This window comes from Ictidomys tridecemlineatus, chromosome 10 (assembly GCF_052094955.1).
Source record: "Ictidomys tridecemlineatus isolate mIctTri1 chromosome 10, mIctTri1.hap1, whole genome shotgun sequence".
Taxonomy (NCBI): domain Eukaryota; kingdom Metazoa; phylum Chordata; class Mammalia; order Rodentia; family Sciuridae; genus Ictidomys; species Ictidomys tridecemlineatus.
In genome coordinates this window covers 3382347-3406650 of record NC_135486.1, presented here as the reverse complement: position 1 = coordinate 3406650, position 24304 = coordinate 3382347, and the positions used below count along the sequence as shown (strand labels likewise).

Sequence of the window (24304 nt, the reverse complement as noted above, 5' to 3'; positions counted from 1 at the left end):
TGCCTGGCAAGCTTAGATTTCTTTAGAGGTACCTGGTATGGAAAGAAAAAGAGAGGCAAGGAGAATGCTTTTAATAGTCTGGGCTCTTTGGCTTCAAATAAAACAGATTTGTCTTTATCTTTTGGATATACTATGTTTCTACATGAGAATTTCTAATAATTGTATTTTACTATGTGAAAAACTCTGGTTTAGGAAGACATCCTGATAAAACAGAAAAAACTCTCCCTTGCCTGTGGTTTTTTTTTTGGCAGTACTGGGGATTGAACCCTGGACAAGTGCACAACTGCTGAGCAATACCCCTAGTCCATTTTATTTTGAGAAAGGGTCTCATTAAGTTGCATGGGGAGACCTCAAATTTTTAATTACCCTGCCTCAACCTCCTAGTACCTGGGATCACAGACACGTGTCACCAATTCCCTGCCTCATTAAGTTTTGATTTTACACTTGATTTTGACAATAATTAGCATGCTTTTAGGCCTCAGCTTTTCCTTTCTTCCTTATCAAACTGTAGATCTAGTAGCCTTATCAAAATACTGGGGAATACAGGCTGAGCATCCCTTATCCAAAAATTTGAAATTGCTCCAAAATCAAAAGGTTTTTGGATAGCTGACACGTGACAGGTCAGAGTCAAAACAAAGTTGAAATAAAAACATCAGTGTTGGGCTGGGGCTGTAGCTCAGTGGTAGAGTGTGAGGCACTGGGTTTGATCCTCAGCACCACATAAAAATAAATAAATAAAGATAATGTGTCCATCTACATCAGTATTAAAGAGTATGACATACACAGAACACATAATGAATTAACATTAATGAATTTCATGTTTAGACTTGGATTGGATCTCCCAAGATATCTCATAATGTATACGCAAATATTAAAAAATCCAAAAAATTTAAATTTGAAGTACTCTGGTTCCTAAGCATTTCAGATAAAGGATACTCAACCTGTATAAGGAGGTAGCCCCTTTCCATTCTTGACTTGAGTTCAGTATCCCTGTAGAGCTATAGTCAAAGAAAAAATGTGGGCACTAAGCATAGCTCTCCCAAAAATGTAAAAATAATTCTTAATTTCTAACATCCTATTCTCTAGCTCTTAGTAAATATTAATGGGACACTTCTACTCATGATGGCATTTCATTTCCCCAAAAGTAAATGTTTTAAGTAAAGATCATCCTTAACTGGATAACGGAGGGAGGTTTTACAGTGTATCCTGGATTCAGGACACTTTTATATCATTTGATTGCTTTCATTTGTACATTTAAACATCTATATCCCATTACTCATGCTACTTGCTTCAACTTCTTCCACTTTCTAATATCATACCAGTTTGCTCATAGATTTTTATCTTACTAGATTTTGATGAAGCATGATAGTTAATTGAATAGTTGTTACTCATCCTTACTCATTACCTCTTCATTAGACAGTTAAGGAATCTTTGTTAAACTAAAAAGAAAGCCAAAATGGTAGACTTCCAATCAGTTCCTTAACCTACTATGCTTTACTTTGCTTTGTAAGACTTGTCACTTACCGATTTCAGAGTTAGACTCAATACTGTTGTTTCTGAAGAACAATAAATAATCTTTAGAAATAAAATTATACTCTTTAAAATTAAAAAAAACCTGCGACTCAGTGAAATAAATATTGGAAAAATCTCTTTCAAAAGTCCCTTGTAAGACACAGTTCATCTCTTTGGATTTACCATACATAATCATTGTATTCTCATTTAATAATTAAGAGCTCAAAGAAAACTATAAGTCCTCCAAGAAACCTTCTTTGCAAATATATGTCCCAAAATATTATGGAATGCATAAACCTTATTGAAGTAAATTCATCTTTTTTAAGTTTTTTAGTAAAATTAAAGAAGTGAAGTGAAACCACATCAATCAAATATCTAGAATGCTGTCATCTCTATAAAACTGTTTTCAGACTTGAAAGATTTAAAAGATTAAATCTTAAATTAAGACAGAAAAATACTCCCAAACTAAAAGGGTTTCCTGTTTGATTTTATAGTCTCTTACAGATATTGTGCATTTCTGGAAAATTATTTGTTATTCCACACATCTTAAAGGCTAATCTTTGTGAAGAAATCCCTCAAAATAAAATATTTTAGTTATAATCTCAGGACAATGCAACTGTTTTTGGAAGGTATTTCTTGTTACATAAACATATTAAGTGACATGCTTTTATGCCACTAAGTGTGCATAAATACATTATCTACAGTTCCTCTTAAAAATGCTTTTAAGTTATTAATAACCATCAAAAGAGCAAATATAAAAAATTGTACTTATTAGTTTACACTGACTGCTTCAACTGTTTGCCACATTGCTTCCATCTCTCTATGAAATACCACCACAAAGTAAAACCTGAATATATGGTCCAGTGATAATTTAATGTTAAATGCAATATGGTTGATCAGCATATGTAAAGTGTTTAAAATTATTTATTTATTTTGTGTTGGAGATTGAACCCAGGGGCATTTAACCACTGAACCACATCCCTGGCACTTTTTATTTTGATTTTGAGACATGATCTTATTAAGTTATTAAGGCTGGCTTTGAACTTTCAATCCTCCTGCCTTAGTTCCCTGAGCCGCTAGGGTTACAGGCATGCGCGACTGTGCCCATCTAGAATTAAATTATTTTTAAGGTAGAAATAAACTTTAAGTAAAAGCTCATTTATACTAAGCTCAGTGTATATTAGAGGTCAATTACTTCCAAAAAAATTTGCAGGTCAGTCTTGAGAAAATTATCTTAGTCCAATAACACTAGAATTTCCCCTGTAGAAAAGACTGACAATAACTGTCAATATATAATAGTTGTTACATAAATAATAATAACTCTTCATCCACACTTCTTGATTTTGAATGTGGCTTTTTACTCAGTTAAATTGTAACTCTGGACAAATTATTTAACTTGCTTAAGTCTCACTTTTTCCACGTATAAAATGGGCCTTATCATAGTATCTACCACATAGTGTTCTTATGAAGACTTAATGAGGTCATCCATATAAACTTTTCAGGTGGCACATAAGAAAGGGCAATTAATGTTATTGCTATTTCCCTGGTTTTCAGAAATATGATAATGAAAAATAGTAACACAAAAATGTTCTGAAAACTATGGAACATATTATCACTTAAAGTTGCTTAGGACTCTGTCATTTAAGCAGTTAAAAAGTTCTTACAGAAGTAGGCAAATATAACTAACTACTTTTATAAACACTAGAAACATGGATCAAATGTATCTATTTGAGAAATGCTACAATGTGACTGCCATTATGTACACTGTGGGGAATCTGGGGAAATAGTGAGTCTACTTGCACAAGATCGGGTAAGTGCTGATTTTTTCCAATATGGCTCAGTTTTGAAAAGCCCTTTTTCAAAATTAATCACCAATGTTTTATACCCTTTTTTGGGGTATAAAAGTTACTTTTTTTTTTTTTTCCAATTGGCAAAACCGTGCCATAGAGTGAAAAAACAGTTCCTACCTGACCCTCTCTAGGCTGGCTCCATGCTCCAGTGGGGCTCTGTGGTGGTCGGGCCAGTACCAGCAGAATCCACAGGGTGCTGTCACTCTGAGCAGGAGCCAGCAACCCATGACCTGAAATGGAAAAGAAGAGTTGGGCTTAAAATCAGCCATATGCTGAATGCCTCTGCAGTAGCTATTTAGGGTATTCACCTGGTAAACACTGATACAGCTCAATACAGATCCCTGAACTCTTATCAACCTTGAATGTTCCTGAGGTGAGGACATTTTAAAATAGTAAGTAAAAGCTACTATTATTAAGAAACATAAATACTATATATACAATATAGTCTAACCCACCTTTATGCCACCTCTGCAAATTGTGGAAGGTATAGTATCTAAATAAATTAGTAATTGGGAAACTGAAGCATAAGGCAGTCAAATGACCTATATCCAGGGTTATCTAGTCTTAGGGCCAGGGGCAAGAATTCGTCAGTCTAACATCAAAATAATGACATGATGAAGAAAAATGTATCTCTTTGTGATTAAAATTAAACAACAACAAAAATCTCAGATATTTTTTATGTATTTCCTAGAAGTTTAGAAAATTATTTATACTGTATTCCCTAAATAGTTATATTTCCTAAAAGTCCAGAAAAAAATATGTATATACTTTAAAAATATTTTAAAATAACATATTCTGACTTGAAAAAATCTTATTTTTGTAAATTAACTCTGAAAGATTATCATTTGTAGGTATCAGAGACTCTTTTAGAACAGTGCTTTTCAAAATGGGCTTGGAAGACCAGAGGAGCCTGGCCGGTAGCATGAGGGCAAGCAGGGTGGCTCATCACTCATCTCCCTCCACTGTTAAATCAAGAGAGCCACTTCTACATCTTTCAAATCAGAACTTCCATAGAAGACTGATGAAAGAGTTCACAGCTGAAAATAAAAAAGGAAAATCACTTTTAAAAATCTTTTAACAACGCTTTATGTAACTCACTTTAAACAATAATTTGAAACTGAAGGTGGTATCATTTGATACCTTGGGATTATGTTTTAGTCTTCAAATGCCAAGAAATATTGACAACTAAATAGATAATATTCCACTTGGGATTATCATTAACTACTATCAAATCCTTTCCTATATGATCCACTAAAAATGTAGATTACTATTTCTGCATAGTAGTTTGATATTTTGATCTCACTTCCCCACAGAAATAAGGTATTATGGGTTCATCTTCCACTTAACCTTGCACAAAAGATTCTCATGAGTCCTGTGTCTTGAATGAGTATGAAATATTTGCCAGACAATGTAATAGTTAAGAAACTCTTTTTATGCTTATTAAAATTTCATCCTTTTCAAATCAGTCACGTCTCCTCTGAACACTTTATACTAAAAAACTTAGGTGGAAGTACAACAGAAGTACCATTTACTGGTAGGATCATTACTCTAAAGATATGGTAAAATGGGAAATATGCTTTTTATATATGAGAAATGTATATTCTTCTATTACTAAAATATTTAAACCTAGAATGCTAATTTTGATGCTTTCTATATTCTGGGTAGCAACATCTATTGTGACAGAATGGATCAATTACTGTCCAAAATACACATAAACAAAACTGCATATAATCATTAGGTTTTTATAATTGTTATTCAGTTAAAACCTATCCCTTTTGAATTTCATAAATTAATCTCTATGCTGTATTTTTATAATGTGTATGTTCTGAAAAGGACATTTGCATTAAACAAACTCTTTTTTCCTCACTTCCAAAACTTACTAAGTGGACAAAGTATATAAATGGTATTAGTTGTCCCTTATTAACAGTTTTTAAAACTTTCAATTATGAATAGTGTTCCTATGACATGTGAAGACAGAGTAAAAAGAGCCACAGACAAATGAACACAAGTTGTGTCACAGTGAGACTTATGAGGGCCCACCTGCATGCTGTCAAAACATTCAAGCATCTTGTTGCCAGGTGAAGAGTGCAGCCTGGCTGAGTGGGAGCATGGCTTCTAACACTGGATCACATGGACTGCCTCAGGGCCCCAACTATGATGCCCAATAACAAGGAAAAGATGTTTCTCACTTTCGGATCTGGCAAAGTGTCTACTCAACTTTAGCTTTTTAAGGAACACAAGCCAGATGGTGTTATTAACTAGAGTAATACTGAGAGATTAGAAAGCCATCTTATTCATGGAAGCCATATAATCACCCTAAATTTGTGATTCTAAAAAAAAAACAGTTTCAATTCAAATTTCTGAACTAGATATGAAGGGTTAATAAGTGTTAAAGTATTTTTCTCACATCTACAATGTATACTTCTTTCTTGTAGATGAAGACAATTGTGCTTTCTGTTCATACATCCCTTTAATACTTGGTTTGTTACCTGCTAAATTTCAGTATTTTTAAAGATATTTATAGATGTAGGGACATATTATTTACCTTTTTATTGATTTTTATGCTTCATTTCTTTTTACTTTCAAAATACTTTGGTTTAGAGTGTTATTATAGCATAAAATGCTAACAGAGTTTTATTAATGAATGGCATTATTGTAATCTGATCAAACTTTCCTACTGCTAGTTTTAGGAGTAGGAAGAGATCTCTTATAGGAAAAAAAAAAACAACAACACTCAAGAGACATCTTTGCCTGGATAAATTTCTGTTAACATTACATTGAATTACACATGAAGAACATGATTTGTCTCAACCATCATATCTATATTACAGTGGCTAAGATTTACTTTATATTTCCATAGTATTATACAACATGCATTTGCCACCAGCGTACTCACTAGAACAGATATTTATAAAGTGATGGCTGTCCAGTTCTGCTCACATACAATACAAACTAATCTCAAGTAATTACATAGGAGTCCCCAAAGTAATTAATGCTCAAACTCATCAATGCTCAGGATGGCAGAATGTCAACATCTTATAAACTCATTAATATGACAACCTAAGTGAACATTTATAACGTCTACTATAATAATTATGCTGCAGGATTTACAATACATATTGTTCACCTTAAAAATATTAAGGTAACATTTTTTGTTGTGCCTTTCATTAATTCTCCCAACAAATATTGAGCATTATAAACTTTTCTGTTCTTAAAAGAATTAAGCCATCAAAATACTCCAGAGTGGCACAGATTATCACTATTTTATGAGAATTTGATAATATAAGAACAGGAAAATGAGATCATGGAGTAGTTTGGCTGTCCTATATATTAGGAAGTTAACTGTATATAGAAAGGACAAATGAACAAATATTGAAAAAAAAAATCTCATGACAGAAGGGAATGATTGACTCAGCATGTTAGCATGGCCTAACCAAACTACAATTCTAAAGCCTAGCATTACTAGGTTTATGAATTAGTTAACTATTAAAGCAACAAACAAAGAAGAGCTAGGAGCCCATAAGCATAGATTCATTTCAGCATATACAAAGTTTCAACAGAAACAACAGCAGGCTCTAAATTCACTAGATAATTATTAGAAAGTACACCAAGCTGTAAAAGTAACAAACACTTGCCCTTCTCCAAATATGTTACAAATAAGGGATTATTTTATATTCACAGCTCTGGCCAATGCTGCTGCCAATCTGTCCCCTCACTTGAGATGTGGACACAGCTATGTGCAAGGGAGGGATAAGCTAATAAGCTGAAGCGCATTAGCTCTCAGTCTGAATGGAGATAGGGAAGCATCTCATTATGAGCAAGATTAAACAACAATGTTATCAGCTGCTAAAGGACACTTGACATTAATAACCTGAAGCCTGAGGGTCCTGGGAAGAGCCCTCCTGAGAAGACTGATCAGGAATGGAAGGCTGCTGCTGGGCGCGTGCAGCGAGCTCCTGCTGCCTCTGCTGCTCAGCCTTCTTAAGCCTCAGTTGTTGCAGGCGCTTACGGAGCAAAGCTATCTCAGGCCCCCTTAAAAATTCTGACACAGACAGGAAAAGAAAGGTCAAGAGAAAGTAATAAGGTGGAAAATAAGAAGAATTTGGTAACACATTAAAGAGGGGAAGAATATAAATTAAACACTCATAGATGAAAAATAAAAACAAATTACTGCTTAAGAAGAAATTACTGGCCATTAATTATGAGACAAAGTATAAACAGACACTCAAATGCTTCTCTTTAAAACTATGATGAATTAGACACATTTTTCTAAGAATATTTAAGTAATTAAACAGTATAAAAATAAGGTCCTCCATAAGCAAAATACTGTGCTGTACACTCTGCCACTAAGCTACACTATATCACCAGCACAAGATTTGAAATTGAACATTCCTTTCCTAATTTTCACTTTTAACATTTTTAACAAAATGACACTAGGAAATAAATACCAATTATAAAGTATCGCTTAAATGATCTAATGTATACATAAAATTTTTTTAAGTTACTTCACTAATTGCACTCAAATTACTAAAATTTAATTAAAGTGATAAAAAGTTATGCATTATAGTCTTCACAAAGCTCTCTTAAAAAGCTTTCTTAACCTTTATCTGAAGAAATGATTCAGATGAAGAGAAAAATAACAGGAAGTTTTGCAAATAGGTATTTGCTGAGTGTTTCCTATGTATGAGGCTTTGAGAATAAATTAAGTAGTGTACAAAATAAGTCCCTACTCCTGCAGAGTTTGTGTTCTAAGGGAAAAACAGACATCTGCAAATGAACACACACAAGTGTTTGTAGTGTCCCATGGTGGTAACTTACCGAAGAAACTGCCAAAATAAAGTGAGGGAAGGAGATGGTGGGGAGGAGATGCTATCTTGTACATGGCCCCTGGGAACAAAGACCTCAAGGAGGTGAGGGAGTGAACCTAAAGAGTGTGCCAGGTGGGATGAAGAGCAAGGGCAAATGCTCAGTGGAAAGCTTGTCAAGATGTGAGATACAGCTTAAAGGTACAGGCAAGAGAATTTGTTGAAAGTTTACATACAAAGTGGTCCCAAAGCTTTTGGCCTAAGTAACTAGAAAAAGAGTTTCATTCCTCGAAGTGGGGAACAATGAAGAGGAAGAGTCAAGCTGGGGAGAAGAGAGAATACACATGCAGGTGGACAAATGAAGACTAGATAACAGTCCAATGTTCACAGGAGACAGAAATCCAGTGTCACTGGTGACATTACTGTAAGCCCCCAAACAGCAAGTGATGACAGAAGAGGTCTACAAATTGAACCCAGAGGACATCAATGTTTAAGAGGAGAAAGAGCACAAAGGACAGCTTGGCAGGGGATTGGAGAACTGAGCAACCAGAGTTCCACAGGGTTAAGTGAAGAAAGTGTGTCAAGGATGAAGTATGCATCATCAAATGCTGGTGGTGCACTGGAAGATACTGAGCTCTAGATTTTGCAACAAGTAACTGATGACATTGAAAAGAGCTGTTTCATTGTAATAATATGGGCCAGAATCAGAGTACAGCAGGTTCAAGAGGATGGGGAGGTATTAAAGTAGAGACACAAAGCACATGGACATGTACTCTTGGTAGAAGTTTTATTGGTAGGGAATAGAGAAGAAGATTGTTGGTGGGGAAAGGGAGTCAAGAGAGCTTCTTATGTTTTAATTTGGGAGATAATGTGTATGTTTATGTCCTAATTTAAACTGTTTAATCATCGGGGAGGAGAAAAGCTAATGCATAAAAAGTGAGCAACTGCAGGAGAGAGGTTCTTAAGTAGACCAAGGAGGTGGACTCCAGACCTGCCTTTGGATAGGTGCATTATAAACTTGATCAGCTATAACCAAAAGGGAGTCAGTACATACGGGTAAAGACTTGACAGTGGTATATTTAGTGGTTAGAGCATGTAGAATTTCGCTCAGTGACAGCAAACTATACAAACTACCAAATAACTTTCAGCCTCTCATATGCAGATTATAAGGGTAAAATTTTTGTTTTACTGTTTCAAGTATCAATCATGCCAGAAACACTAATCACTATTATTAGAAATAATTTTATTCAATTAGTAATTAAGATTTAAAAAATAGTTCAAGTATCATCAATGTCTCTCATCGTTAGCTCTTCCTAGTAAATTTGCTAGTAGGAAGTAGGATGCCCTAGGCACAGCTGCTTCCTTTACAGTTCCATATAGATACTATGTTTATAGTCAGCTAATAGTAATGCTTTTAGCAACATAATATAAAGCATTATTATACAGCCATAAGGTTTGTCACTTTACCTTTCAAAAGAAGACTATCATAATAAGAGAGTACTTATTTGTGAAATTCTTCTAAATATCAAAACCAAATAGAAAAAACTCACAAAGAATTCACCCAATTTCACCTGAGTTCCAAGCCCTCCCTCATGAGCGGCCAACATATTTTATGAGGATAGAAGTCTTCATTCTAGAACCACTTAGTGATATGGCAAATAAACAGCAGGTTCCAGATAGACACACTTATGCTCCCTCCTTGAAAAATCAAGATTTAGTTACAATAATCTTAGGAATCATTTATTCAGTGTTTCCAGTGCTATTTAAAGGAGATTTCTTTTTTTCTTTTTTTTTTTTTTGAGGCTAATTGGTGGCTTTTTTCTCCCTTAGGTTAATTTTTTTTTTAACGAGGCTAGGAAAGGAACTCACCAATTAACTAAATAAACAGTATACTTAACAGACATAGAAATACACGTTGTATCTTTTAAAAAATGTATGCACAAATATACATAATATATAAATGTGTGTAATGTTTAGAAAATTTGTATTTATTTGGTTTTGGTACTAGGAATGGAACCCAGGGAACTCGACCCCTGAGTCACATCCCCAGCTCTGTTTTGTATTTTATATAGAGACAGAATCTCACTTAGTTGCTTAGCACTTCACTTTTGCTGAGGCTGGCTTTGAACTCTTGAGCTTCCTGCCTCAGCCTCCTGAGCTGCTGGGATTATGGGTATTTGCCACCAGGCTTGGCTCGACACAGTCTTTTTTTTTTTTGAAGCTGTAGATGGACACAATATTTTATTTCTTTATTTTCATGTGGTGCTGAGGATAAAACCCAGTGCCTCACATGGGCTAGGCAAGCGCTCTACCACTGAGCCACAACCCCAGCCCCTCTACATAGTCTTATATATGGCCTAGGCAGTGCAGGGAAGATAATGGACCCAAAATGATAACTGGATACCTAATCATAGCATCTCTCCTAGATATCATCAAAATAACACTAAATAGACTATACCTCTGCTAGACCAATTTAAAGATAACTAAATTCTCATAGATAGAATGGCTATTGTTGTAGGGGTTGGAGGGTCACCTCAAACATTAGAGATAAGACATGTCCCTGTTTTTGTTTGAGCATATTCCAGTAAAAGAAATGTCATAAACGAATCAGTCAAAATGAAATAATTAGAAAAATTTGTAAGTACTATTCAGAAAATAAAACAGGGTAATAGAGAGGAGTGTAAAAGTTTACAGAGAGTAAAAGGACTCTATCTAGGACGGTTACAAAAGATCTCTCTTGGGTAGTAGTTCAACTGAGACCTAAGGAAAAAGAAGTTGGCCATGTGATAAGCTATGGGGTAGACTTCCCAGGTACTGAGAACAGTTACAATTTAAGTTCAGAACCAGAAAGAAGGACAGGGGCAGAAGAGAATTTGACACATCAAAGGAAATGAAAGGAAATCAATATGTTTGGAACATCTCATCTTGGACTGAGAAAGTAGAATCAGATGAAAGCCATGTAGATCCTTATATGTCCACAACAAAGAGTTTGATAGATTTTAAACAGCAATTATATAATCTGATTAATATTTTAAAATACTCATTCTGGCTGCTCCATGGATAATAACTTATAAGGAAACAAAGTAGATGGCAAGGAGACAAGAAATGATGGTAAAAGGAAAGGAAGTAAAAATATTTTATAAACAGAACCAATAGGACTTGCTGATGAACTGGGTATGAGACATGAAGAAGAGGAGAGAATAAATAACTCATGGACTATTAAAATAAGCAAATAAGTAGCATTATAATTTAGTCATAAATGAACTAAGATGGAACTGATTTGGTGTCAGAAAAGGTAGAAGGCTGAATAAAGTTTCAGCTGAACTGATTAAATTCAAGATGTCTAAACATAATCAAAAACAAGTGTTAAAAATAGCAATTACAGGGCTGGGAATATAGCTCAGTTGGTGGAGTGTTTGACTCACATGCACAAGGACCTGGGTTCAATCCCCAGCACACCACACACACACACACACACACACACACACATAAATAAATAAAATAAAAATAAAAATTACCGGGGCTGGGGTTGTGGCTCAGAGGTAGAGCGATCGCCTAGCACGTGTGAGGCACTGGGTTCGATCCTCAGCACCACATGGAATAAAGATATTGTGTCCACCTATAACTAAATATTAAAAAAAAAAATAATAGCAATTGCACACAGGAGGCTGGAACTCAGATTATTGATATAACTTTGACAGTCATAAACTTAGAGGCATCATTAATATCTATGGAGAATGGATAGAATCACCTAGGAATAGAGAGTATATAGAAAAAACGAGAGAGCCAGGACCAGGGGGTAGACAAGAAGTAGATAAGACACTCAGAATGATGGTTACTGAAAACGAGCCACAACCTATCAGTAAAACAGGCAAATGTAGTGTCATCAATGCCAAGGAGGAGAATGTTCCAAGAAAGAAGTGACAGACTCTGAAATGAAACTGTGTCAAACAAAATCTATGAAGATACTAACGGGAGTATCCTGTAAATCTGGCAAAATGGAAGTCACTTGTGGCTTTGATAAAAAAAAAAAAGTTTCAGAGAAGGACGACTTTAAAAAGCAGATTTCAGTTGGTTGGTGAATAAATGCATAAGAATATGAAGCAGTATATGTAAGCAATTTTGAGGACCATAATTATAAAAGGGGCTGAGACACAAGGCAGTAAAGTGGCTATAAGGAAATATCCAATTCTTAAAAGAGTGGATCTTTTAAAGAAAGGAGACAAAAACATGTTTGAGGCCAAAAGGAAGAATTCAGCAGAAAAGGAAATAATGATGTGGGAGGAACAAAGTCCTTGAGAAATTGTAAAGGGATGGGAACTGCAACAGTTAGCACTTGACACGAAAAGAAACATTTCTTCCAAAATGTGTTTCTGCTTCTACCACAGATAATGTGATACAGATGTTGGAAAGCTGAGAGATTAAATAGCAGGAAAATGAGTGCATTTTTTTTCACTGTGAATGAAAAGTTACCAGCTGAGGGTGGGTCAAGGATGCAGGGAGTGCTAAATTTGAGAGATGGGAAGGGGTAAATAGTCATTTTGTGTAGTTGGACGGCAACAGTGTTGACTTCTCAGACCCACCTTGTGGGATACCCCCTGAAATTGGTCATGACTTTCTTCACCACCATAGATTAAGTTGTACACTAAGAAAACCAAAAAATTAGGGTTCAACCACTGTGGAGTTTTGCCTGGCAATTTTTCACACTGTCCCTTTCCTTCAATATTGGAAATGCAAGGGATATGAAGGAAAGGCATAAACATTTATATAGTCTTTGCAGCAAAGCAAGTACAGTTTTTATTTTCTGTCTCTATCCAAGGCACTAACAGGAATCCTGGCTCTATGTTGAAATTTCCACTATTATAGTCCCCCAGTGCACAATTCCTCATATTCATAAAACTATCTGGACTTTGATAATCTTTTTACATGTAAAAGTGATTGTGCAAAAAAGTGAACATAATACAAAACAAAACCCAAAAATAATACAAAAAAACAACAACAAAAAAACTGCTGAAATGTTGAACTCTGGGAAAAACCAAAGGGCTACTGTCAGAACGATTACAGTCATAACCTTTAGATATTATACTTAATATCAAATTATTTTCTTTAATAGTCTGTTTCAGAATCACTAAAATATTTTAATTATCCACAGTTTAGTCAAACAAAATTCTCTCAATAATCTCTCACTTAAGAACATTTCCTTGCTCTCTGAAAAATTTATGGGCAAAGGTGCTAAGCAATATTCTAACAATGATCAACACAAAAAAATTATTTCAGCGATTCAAATGACTAGTATTTTTACTAAAAGGAGCTTAGCAATTTGAAATACAGTATTAATGTATGTTGCTTATCCATGAAAAATAAGTTTTAGAATGAAGCCCCAAAATATTTAACTCATAAATGTGTTGAATAAACAATCATAATGAGTTAGGTAAGACTCATTGGCACCTGAGCATGGATCAGATAGTCTTCTTGCTAAGTTTTCCTGATAACTTGTAATTCATCAAACTCTTTACGAATATATCAAGAATATATTCAAGAATGCTATCACTTTAAAAATTTTTGCTTTTACCAATTTACTTGCTTTGGAAAACAAACTTTTAACTTCTTTTGCCCTAGGTCTCAAACCCAACAAAATATTCTACTTGCCCTTTTGTTGAAATGCTGTCAATCAAAACGTGGAAAAACTAATTTTGTAGGTCAGCTTTAGCTTTTCTCATGGATAAAATGTACATACTGTTAACAGTTATGTAATTGACTTGGCTTCTATTCCCATAGAAACTGAAAATGAATTACTATAAATGGGATATACTGAAAAATAGTGCTCAATTTAAAACATCCCATATATGGTGATCTGGCATCAGTTTCTAGAGAAGCAAGAATAAAGTGACAGCTTGGCAGTGAAGCTGTTAGGAATTTTTATAGGTTTCAGCTTGGCCCGCCAGCTGTATCTCTTGCTAATACTTTTGGCTCAATATCAAGCAAAATGCTTCCTTAGGAAAACCTTAAATAAATAAATAAACATCTTATTGGTTATTATGACTACATGTATTTAGTTAAAATCTCAACTAAACTATATCCATACCTATTGAAAATTACTATCTAAATACTGTACATTTCATAGAAGAGAAAAAAACGGTATTTAAACAATTCAGGAATGGATTTATTTTCAATAGCATCAAGTGTCAAGAAGATAAGGATTTAGTAAAATACTTATTTTTTACATAAATGTATTGGAGAAACAATTTTTTAAGCATATTGTGTTGCTAACAAGAGACCATATCCAACAGAAAGCATACTGAAAGTATTTCATGATTTGAAGAAAAAATAATCAAGAATATAAAACCAACAGAACTAACAACAAGCTACATTTTTACTCTCTCTTTAATAAACATACACAACCAAATAAATCTAAAAAGATATTTTGGTCTATAATGATTTGTAAATAATCTTCAAATCAAATGCATTAAGCTATGCCAAAACTCTACCTGTTGGTACATATTTTTTTCAAAACTGTTCTGTGTAAACTGAAGATTCCTGCTATGTGTTAAAATTTACACAAGTTAGGCAAACTTGAATTTTGTGTTTAGGTCGCATATTCATACACTGTATGTCATTTTGATCATTTATTCCAGCAAGAAGTTGGTGTGATTTAGTATCTTTCAAAACAACCTGTGAAGTTTCCATTATCAGAAATCAAGAGAGGAACGAACAACAGCCTACTTGAAGAGTAACATCCTCACCAGACTGATGATGTGTATGGTGTCCAGATGCCTCAACAGACTGCCTCTGTTCACTGTCTGGAGACGACAGCAAAGAAGTAGAATGAGGGCTTTCTGTAGAAGAGGATGTTGCATGAACCTGAGCGGACACAGCAGAAGATGTAGAAGGTTGAAGAAAGTGTTCAGCTGGAGTATCTACATCCATTGCAGTTTCACCCACTTCCAGATCAGGACTCGATGGGACCGTAGGGAGAGTTGATACATCTGACTGACTTGTTCCACCTTCCAAAAACAGGTTAGTGCAAACTCAAATATTGAATGCTTTAATAAATCAACAATTTCAAAAGATGCATTCATGAAATACACACACACTGCAAAGCACACACAAATTTTATAATTTTAGAATACGAGAACAGCCACTGTGGTGTGGTTCACTTGACCAAATAGGTTTAGTAGTGAGGTTAAAAAAAAAAAAATCTATCCACAACTCATTCCTGTTAAACTAATCAATCTTTTCAATGATATAAAAATTTGCTCATAGAATCTTGCATATTTCCATTCTCAAAGTACACTTATAAAGGGCTTAACAATGAGGAATTTCAGAATCTTCTCTATTTTGTTTTTTTGAGAAAAACAAAATAAAGGGTAGATTTGGCATAACTGGAAAAGACAAACTATACAAACCTTGTGGTTATTATAGATATAAAACAATATAACTTAGATGATATAAATAAATGGATTTCATAAGCAGCTTTTGCCAGCTTTCTGATGCTTATAATTAATAAGAAAAATTACCTCTAGGTCGAGACCTTCCTCGGCCTCTATTGCTCTGTGCAACTTCGCTTGCTTCTTCAAACCATCTTGACAGCATGTCAGACATTCTCTGCATCAGTGATACATTGGGACTCTGCTCTCCTATTAGAACATGAACCTTATTAGGGATTTTACTAATCAGTCAGGCTCTTTTACTAACACAAAAACCTAGATTTGAAGGCTTTAAAGTGCAAGCAATTTAAAAAAATCAACTTACCTACATAAATTATAGGAATACTGAAATATCCATGAAAGCTCTCACTGGAATTTATAGCAATTGTATGAGTGACTTTCCCTATGTATGGAAAAATCCTTTTTTTATTTGCAAGAGAACAAGCAGGGAGGGAAGAACCAAAATACCTTCTGGCTCCAGCTAATTTCCAATATCTGAAATATGCTTCCAGTGAAAATTATGGTTTGCATCTCCTTCATATTTTCCTATTCTTAGGTACCTCCACATCTCCCACCCTTATCCTAATTTATCTACAGCTTTAAGTCTAAGTAAGAGTGCCTTGCTAGAAAGGGCTCGTGAGTTCTAAGTTAAACAGACTGAAAAATGGCTTTTCCTCTTACTAGAGCATTACCATCAAACAGATATAAGTGGAATTGGGCTTTTGCATGAATTTTCCTAAAAACTAAATTTTCATCATTTTATAAGCAAATTCTGGATATTTAAAATTAGCTGAAACCAGAAAGTATTGTGTCTCTTCCTTTACTCCTTTCACCATGTTAAATAAACAAGTCTTCTTAGGGGCATTTTAAAACTGAAAGTCTGATATCAAATTTAAAACATGACAACTCTACAGTCAAGTCATTTAACATTTGTTCTTAAGTTTTCTATGGATTTAGACTTCTGCACTTTATATTATATAGCTTCACATTTAAATATGTATTTTAAAATAATATTGAGGATAATATACTAAATAATATACTTTTAATCATGAGTTTTAGAAGTCATTAGAGTAATATTCTGGCTAAAAACTCAATTAATATATAATACTCTCAGATTATTCTAAAATGAGCCTTCATTTTCTAGTTTTTATATTGGAAACGAAACCCAGAAGTATTTTATCACTGAGTCATATTCCCACTCTAACCACCCCCCTTTGGGAAATGGTCTTGCTAAGTTGACAGGGCTGGCCTTGATCTTGTGATCCTCTTGCCTCAGCTTCCCAAGTTGCTGGTAGTACAGTTATTGCCACTCTGCCCTGCTCTAAAGTGTGCCATCTTAAATCTCCCAAAGTATTTTCTTGCACTTATAAAAGGCACTTGAAAGAAAGAAAGATGGATACACCATTATAAAACTCTCATATTACAAATTTGAGAATTTCCATTCATCTTTGTATCTAACAGTAAAAAGTAAAGTAAAAATCGTCTGATAATACCCAATGTTCTAAGCGCAATGGGCATTTTTATACTTTTAGTAAAAATACAAATTAGTGCAACATTTTTGGAGAGTCATTTGATAACTATCTAAATTAAATGTTTAATGCAGTTCTTCAACCATTCTACTTATAGGAATTTATTCTAAGATATATCTACACAAGCACACCAAGAGAGATGTACCGGAAGTTCACTGCAGCATCCTTTATAATAGTGATAAAATTGGAACTGAGTTACAATATTATTTTTAAAATACCATATACCCCCCCAAAAAAGCTGACAACGTATAGTTACCATCTCGTTCTCGTTCACTCTCAGGCCTTGCTCTGGGCCCTGTATCTGACCAGTCACCACGAAGTCTCAAACGCTTAACTGGAGGTTGTCGTAACTAAAAATTGACAATAAAAAGATTCTATGTTAAGTCTAAAAGAAAGCTCATTTGTTCTCAACTCTCCGTGTCCCTGTGCTGGGACATTTGCTCTCAAATCCCAGGCCTATGCATGCTAGGGAAGTGCTTACCAATGAGTTGTACCCCCCACCCTCAATTCACAAAGCATACTTTAAGTCTAACAGATTATCGCTGTCTTCTTACCTTCTTTATTCAGTATGGAAATGAGACGCCAAATCAAAATGAAACCCTGATATAAATGACATCAGTCTTTTGCAGTACTTATGATGGTAAACATCTGGTGATGCTGACAGTTTTTACTAAATGTCTTCAACCTAAAGTCTGAAGGTAACTTTGATATCATGTATGTGTGATTTCTACTCCTGCCTCCCTCACCTTCAAGCTGACAAAAGTAAGTGAACTGTGTGCCTCAGTCCTGCAGGTGAGTCTAGGTAAAGCACACTCACCCAATGACAGGAGCTACTGTTTTCACTTAGTCTCGACAACTCACTCTCCAATTCCACCAGCATCTATATCAAAGATGTTTCACTCCTCAACTTTCTACTCCAACTTGCTGCCCTCATTTTTGGATAATAACTTTTCCTTCTACTTCAGAAAAACATATGAAAGCCCTGTAGAAATATGTATCTATTTCCTTAACTTAAGTCTATAAATTTGTCCTTTATCTACAACTTCGTAACTACTTCAAACCTTCCTCAAGGTAAGGATCACTTACTCTGTTTAAGCCTAATCTCTCCACTTGTGCTTTTTATTTCTCCAAATCCTCAAACTCACTTAAATAATTATCCTCTCTATTCTACATCTGTATGTCTCCTTTCACCTTGTTCCCTCAAATACACAAAACCTCCTCAATTTTATATTTCTCCCCAGCTACAGTTCTTTTTCCTGCTTTTAGCTCTATTCTGAAGCTTCTTACGAAAAGTCTACATTCACTTCATCTACCATTCCCTCTTCAATACTGCAGTCTACCAAGATCACCAATGAAGGATCACTCGGTAAGTTCACAGATCTATGATAAAAGTGATAACAATATGATTAATAATTAAGTGTCAGGTCAAATGGCACCTTTAAGTGACTACCTGACACGTTCATTACACCTGACACATCTGAGAACTCCTTTAACTTCTACATTTCTTAACATTTACATTGCAACACAAGTCATGTACCATAATGCTCAACATTTTATAAAGTCTACAATCTGAATGTATATTCACAAAGGTGTGCAACTATTGTCACTATCTAATTCCAGAACATGTTCATCATCCCAGAAAGAAATCTTATGCCCATTAGCATCCAGTCCACACCTGTCAATTCAACTCGGTTCCTAGAAACTGCTAATCTACTTTCTCTTTCTATTGATTTGTGTATTCTGGACACTTCATATAATTGGAATCATACAACATAAGGTCTTGTGTACTTGGCTTCTTTCACTTAGCATAATGGTTCCAAGATTTCTTTTTTCTTTTTTAAAAATACCTTTTTTTTGTTTATTTATTTTTATGTGGTGTGGAGGACTGAACCCAGGGCCTTGCACATGTTAGGCGAGTGCTCAACTGCTGAGCCACAACCCTAGCCCCGAAAGGTTTCTGACACAATATTTCATTCACACCTATCAATATTTCATTCCATTTTATAGCTGAATAATATTCCATCCTATGGGTATAACATGTTTTGTTTATCTATTCATCAGCTAATAAGACATTGATATTTCCACTTAGTGGCTATTCTGAATAATGGTGCCATTATTCATGAATAATAAATAACCAATATGTATATCACAGGATAACTCATTAATTTTTTAGGCACTACTAACCTTTTCCAAAGCAGCTACACTATTTTACTTTCCCACCAGTAGAGTATAAGGGCTCCAACCTCTTCCCATCCTCACCAACTTGTTATTGTCTTTTTTTTTTTCCTTTTGGTTTTAGCTATCTTGATATGTGTGAAGTGATGCCTGACTCTGGTTTTGATTTGCACTTCTTTGATAACTAGCTTTGCTGAATACTCAGTATGTGCTCATCAGCCACTTATGTATTTTCTCTAGGGGGAAAAAAAGTCTATTTAAATTCTTTACCCATTTTCGTAAAATTCTTTATACATTCTGGATTTTACAATCTAACCAGAGTTTTAATTTAGAAACATTTTCTCTCATTCTGTACTCTCTTTTTATTTTATTCTTTCAAATAACAGTCAAGGGCTGGGGATGTAGATCATTCATAGAGCACTTGTCCAGCATGTGTTGGGCCCTGATATAATCATTAGCACAAAGAAAACAAAACAGACAAATAAATAAAATAACATTGATTCCCACCCCCCTCCTTAAGGAGGTTTTATTTTAAAACCTTAGTGACAGCTTAATTATAGATTTTCTGATTTCTCCTGGACACCAAACCAAGCAACAAGGATGGGGTGAAGTGGACTGCTAACATCTCCAGCAAATGAGATAAAAAAATAAAAAAAAAAAGTACATCCCACAAAAGCCACATCATGTGAAAGTATGGCAAAGAACGACTGAAAAATCATAAAATCTACACAGGAGACCTCAGGTTTATCTAGAACAGGGGAAGATCAGTGTGGCAACAGTCTAAAATCCCAAAAGAAGGCCTCACCCTTTGGAAGAACTATATGTAGAATATGCAAAGAACCACCATTATAATTTATTTTTAGAAAAAATCTTTTTTTTTTTGCATTACAAGAACAAAATCTTTTTTAAAAAAATAATTTTTGGTTGTTGATGTCCCTTTATTTTATTTGTATGTGGTGCTGAGAATCGAACACAGTGCTTCACACATGCTAGGCAAGTACTTTTCCACTGAGCTACAACCCCAGCCCTAGAACAAAATCTTTTCAAATTAAAAATAACAAGTCTGATATGGAGAAGGATATGCAAAATAACCTAGTCAAGAGTACTGAAATGGCACAACATTTATTCAGTCAGTAAACAAATACTTTTGATCACCTTTTATGTACTATTATAGATGTTAGAAAATTTACTGTTCTAGATCTTGGAACGAGTACTATTCCAGGGCTGGGGATGGGGATGTGGCTCAAGCGGTAGTAGTGCGCTCGCCTGACGTGCGTGTAGCCTGGGTTCGATCCTCAGCACCACATACAAACAAAGATGTTGTGTCTGCCGATAACTAAAAAGTAAATATTAAAAATCTCTCTTTCTCTTTAAAAAAAAAAAAAAAGAGTACTATTCCAGATCCAGAAAAAAAAACCAATGAATAAAATAGAAAAAAATTCCCATTGTCATAGAATTTACTCTCCTCTTGAGCAGATTATGACCCATAAGAAGATGGTCACAGCAAAGACCTGATAAACACAGAGGTTTGGAAAACCCAGGTATGTGGGAAGGAGCATTTCAGGGAGAGCAAATACCAAAGCGCAAAGGCAGAAGCATGCTCAGCCTGTCTGCTGCTAAGTAGGTGGATGTGGGTAGAGCCAAGATCAATAAGAGCAGAAATGTGCACTTTTAATCTTAAAGGACCTCAGCGTGGCTTTGCTGGGAGATGGGGAGCCAATGGCACACTGATCAGAAAAGCAACATGACATGGCCCATGTCTCAAAGATCACGAGGCTGCTATGTAACTAAAGGACCGTGCAGGTGAAAGTAGAAAGACTGGTTAGAAAGCCACACAAATGATGGAGGAAAAAGACATTCATGCCTGTCATCATGGCAGTAGTGTGGTCAGGACAGTAAGCAGTAATCCTCTGGGATATATTTTCAGAGAAAGGCTGCCAATAACAGGAGAAAAGGAGAGAATGGATTCAAAAAAGAAGTTCATCAGGCAGGGAAATGCCAAAAAGATACTGGAGGAAAAGAAGAAAGATGATAAAAAAAAAAAAAACGCAAAAATAAAACTGAGGGGAAAAAAATACAAAATATGAAATTCTTAGAAGGCATGAGGAAATAAAGAGGCCCCAACAAATTAAGAAAAACACAAATATCTGGAAACAAAGGAAAACAAATTAGAAACTTATTCATGCTTTAAAAACTGCCTTTACTCATGTTTTCACTCAATTATTTTCTCCCTTTTTCTTCTTATACAGAACACAGTATTTATAGATACAATTTTACTATTTGAGTTTTAGAATTCAATTTCTTATGTATTTATTTATATGAATACTTCACTGGATAACAAACTCCCTGAGTAAGAGTCATGCCTATGCAGTCCTCCTTAATTCTCCAGAGTAGAATGCAGACCTTTGTGTACAGTAGGCACCCAATAAATCTTTGGTGAGTTAAGAATAGTTGGTCTCAACATTGCTGTCAGGGTATAGTATAAAATTTGGAATTAACAGGAACAATCATTAATTCTGTCTATATACATCCCTTAATCATTTACTTTGTTATGATTGGTTTTTTTTAATAATTTTACTCCAATTTTAGAATTGTTTTTCTTATTTAGTTAATTCAACAAAGACTACTGAGAAAAACATGTTGAGGAAAAGAACTTGTTCATGACTCAGCACCACTCACTCTGATGACACAAGTATCTTCAGGCCAAGGACTCTGGCAGTCGAGCCAGTCGGCCCACTTACAAATCTGTGCACTTCCAACTCGCCCAACTCTTACAGGTGCAAAGCTGACTGTAACTTACCCACATATTGCAAGGGGAAAGTTAGAAGCAACAACAGAATGACAGGGCAGATTCTGTGTTTTCAACAAGTCCAATAAACTCATAAATAACTTTCATTAGCCATCATACATACCCTCCTTCTTTGTCAACTTTCTAATTCACACAATGCACTTTCACATTTAAAATCCTAAAACAGATTTATAAAGAAATTAGAAAAACTGAGTTTAGCTGGGCACGGTGGTGCATGCCTGTAATCCCAGGGACTCAGGAGGCCAAGGCAAGAGGATTCAGAGATCAAACCCAGCCTCAGAAATTTAGTAAAGCCCTGAGCAACTCAGTGAGACCTGTCTCTAATAAAATGTATAAAAGGGCTGGGATATGATTGGTGGTTAAGCACTCCTAGGTTCAATCCCTGGTGCAAACAACAATAACACTGAGTTTAGTTTTGCATCTCATAGGAATTGCAAAATTGCTACTGTTCAGTAACATTTAAAATATGTTCCTAATGGGCACTGTGACAATACCTAAATCACTACTGATAAAAATCAATGTTTATTTCAAAAGACATTCACCAGCCAAACTATAGGGTGAATAGTTGGGAAAATCCAAAGTAAAAAACAATATATGGAAAGAAATTTAACAAGGTTAAAGAAAACAATTTTATTTTTTAAAACTACGACTTCTTTTTTTTTTTTTTTAATGGTGCTGAGGTGTTATTTTTATTTATTTATTTTTTTATGTGGTGCTGAGGATCGAACCTAGGGCCTCATGCATGTGAGGCAAGCACTCTACCACCAAGCTACAACCCCAGCCTTTTTCATGTTTGAGACAGATTCTCACTAAGTTGTCCAGGCTGGCCTCATTCTCCCAAGTCACCAGGAAGACAGGTATGCAACACATTTCCTGGCTTAAATATTTTATTTAAAAAAAATACTTTTCTCTAGAGTCACCTTCACATTCATTAGCCCTGTGCTTTCAGGTATGTTTTGTGTTCTTAATCCCTAAACCCAAAGTGCCTTATGTATATATGTATGCATGTATGTTTGTGTGTATGTATTCGGCTTTTAGGCCTCAGAAATCACAGAATTAGTATTTTCTTAACTGAATAAAGAATATGGTTTTGAGCAAACCTACCTCTTCACGTCTCTCTTCTGCAGAAGGAGTTTTAAGTTCTCGTGCTGTATCATCTTTTGGGTCAAAAAGATATATGTAGTCTGAAGAGTAACTAACGAGAATCTCTTGACCATCTTCACTGTAACACAGAGATGTCACTCTGCAGGACTTATTATTAAGATGGGAAGGAATAAAACGGGCAACCATTCCAGTAGTCCCTCGACCTGCATAATTCCCTAAGAAAAGAGGGTGTTATTTAAAACATCTTAAAACTCTTAAACTGAATTATGAAATATGTGATTTACTGTAGCCATATAAATCTAAAGCTATCACATTTATTATCTAGAATAGGGTTTCTTTTTCAAGAGTTTATAACAAAAAAAGAATACCATATAAAGATAACATCTACAAAAAAATTCATGATTATCTGGAATTCCAAATCATACAAATGTTTTGTTTAAATATCAGTTATTTAATAAATTTGTTCATAATCATGGTTATACAAAGTCATCTTCCAAAAATTCCCCTCAAACTAAAATAACATAAATTCTACAACAGGAAAATTACTTTCCTCTAGTAGTATATTAAGTAGCTTATGATTCCAATTTTAACAAATTTAGCAGTCTTTAATACAATTCAATATGACAGGGAGGGACAACTGGTACTTTGTGGCCTAGAGGTCCAGGAATACTGACTTCCAAGAACCCCACAAAGCTATGTAAACATGCACAATCAAGTGCTGTCTTGCTCAAAATTGTCAGTTGTTTCCCATCTGTTAAGAACAATCATTAGGGGCTGGGATTGTGGCTCAGTGGTAGAACGCTCACCTAGCATGTGGGTTTGATCCTAAGCACCACGTAAAAAAATTTTTAATAAAATAAAGGTATTGTGTCCAACTATAACTAAATAATAATATTAATAATAATAATAATAATGCCTACAACTTCATATTCTGTTACTATTGTTTCCCCCAAATATGCCTACTCACACTGATAGGACCCAGTTAAAAACAGGAGAGCTCTCATCTGGTATTCCCATTTCATAATCTATTAATACTAGCATCATTGTGCTGACATAGTCTTGCTGTCACCAGAAGTCTGTCAACATCAAACTT

At 34.8% G+C, this 24304-nt stretch overlaps 1 protein-coding gene across 3 annotated transcripts in view; it reads right to left on the bottom strand.

Moving 5' to 3' along the window:
- The window catches only part of Dcaf6 (DDB1 and CUL4 associated factor 6), a 109039-nt gene that overhangs the window by 45153 nt on the left and 39582 nt on the right, over nucleotides 1–24304 (bottom strand). For 2 of the 3 annotated variants that reach the window (XM_078022261.1, XM_078022262.1), the window contains exons 7-10: nucleotides 23212–23426; nucleotides 17380–17473; nucleotides 15685–15804; nucleotides 14911–15171 (exon numbers count right to left, since the gene is read on the bottom strand). In XM_078022261.1, the coding sequence (XP_077878387.1) occupies nucleotides 14911–15171; nucleotides 15685–15804; nucleotides 17380–17473; nucleotides 23212–23426 (690 nt within the window). Of the gene's footprint in view, nucleotides 1–7233; nucleotides 7405–14910; nucleotides 15172–15684; nucleotides 15805–17379; nucleotides 17474–23211; nucleotides 23427–24304 lie in introns of all 3 variants that reach the window. The other variant, XM_078022260.1, reaches the window with a different exon arrangement.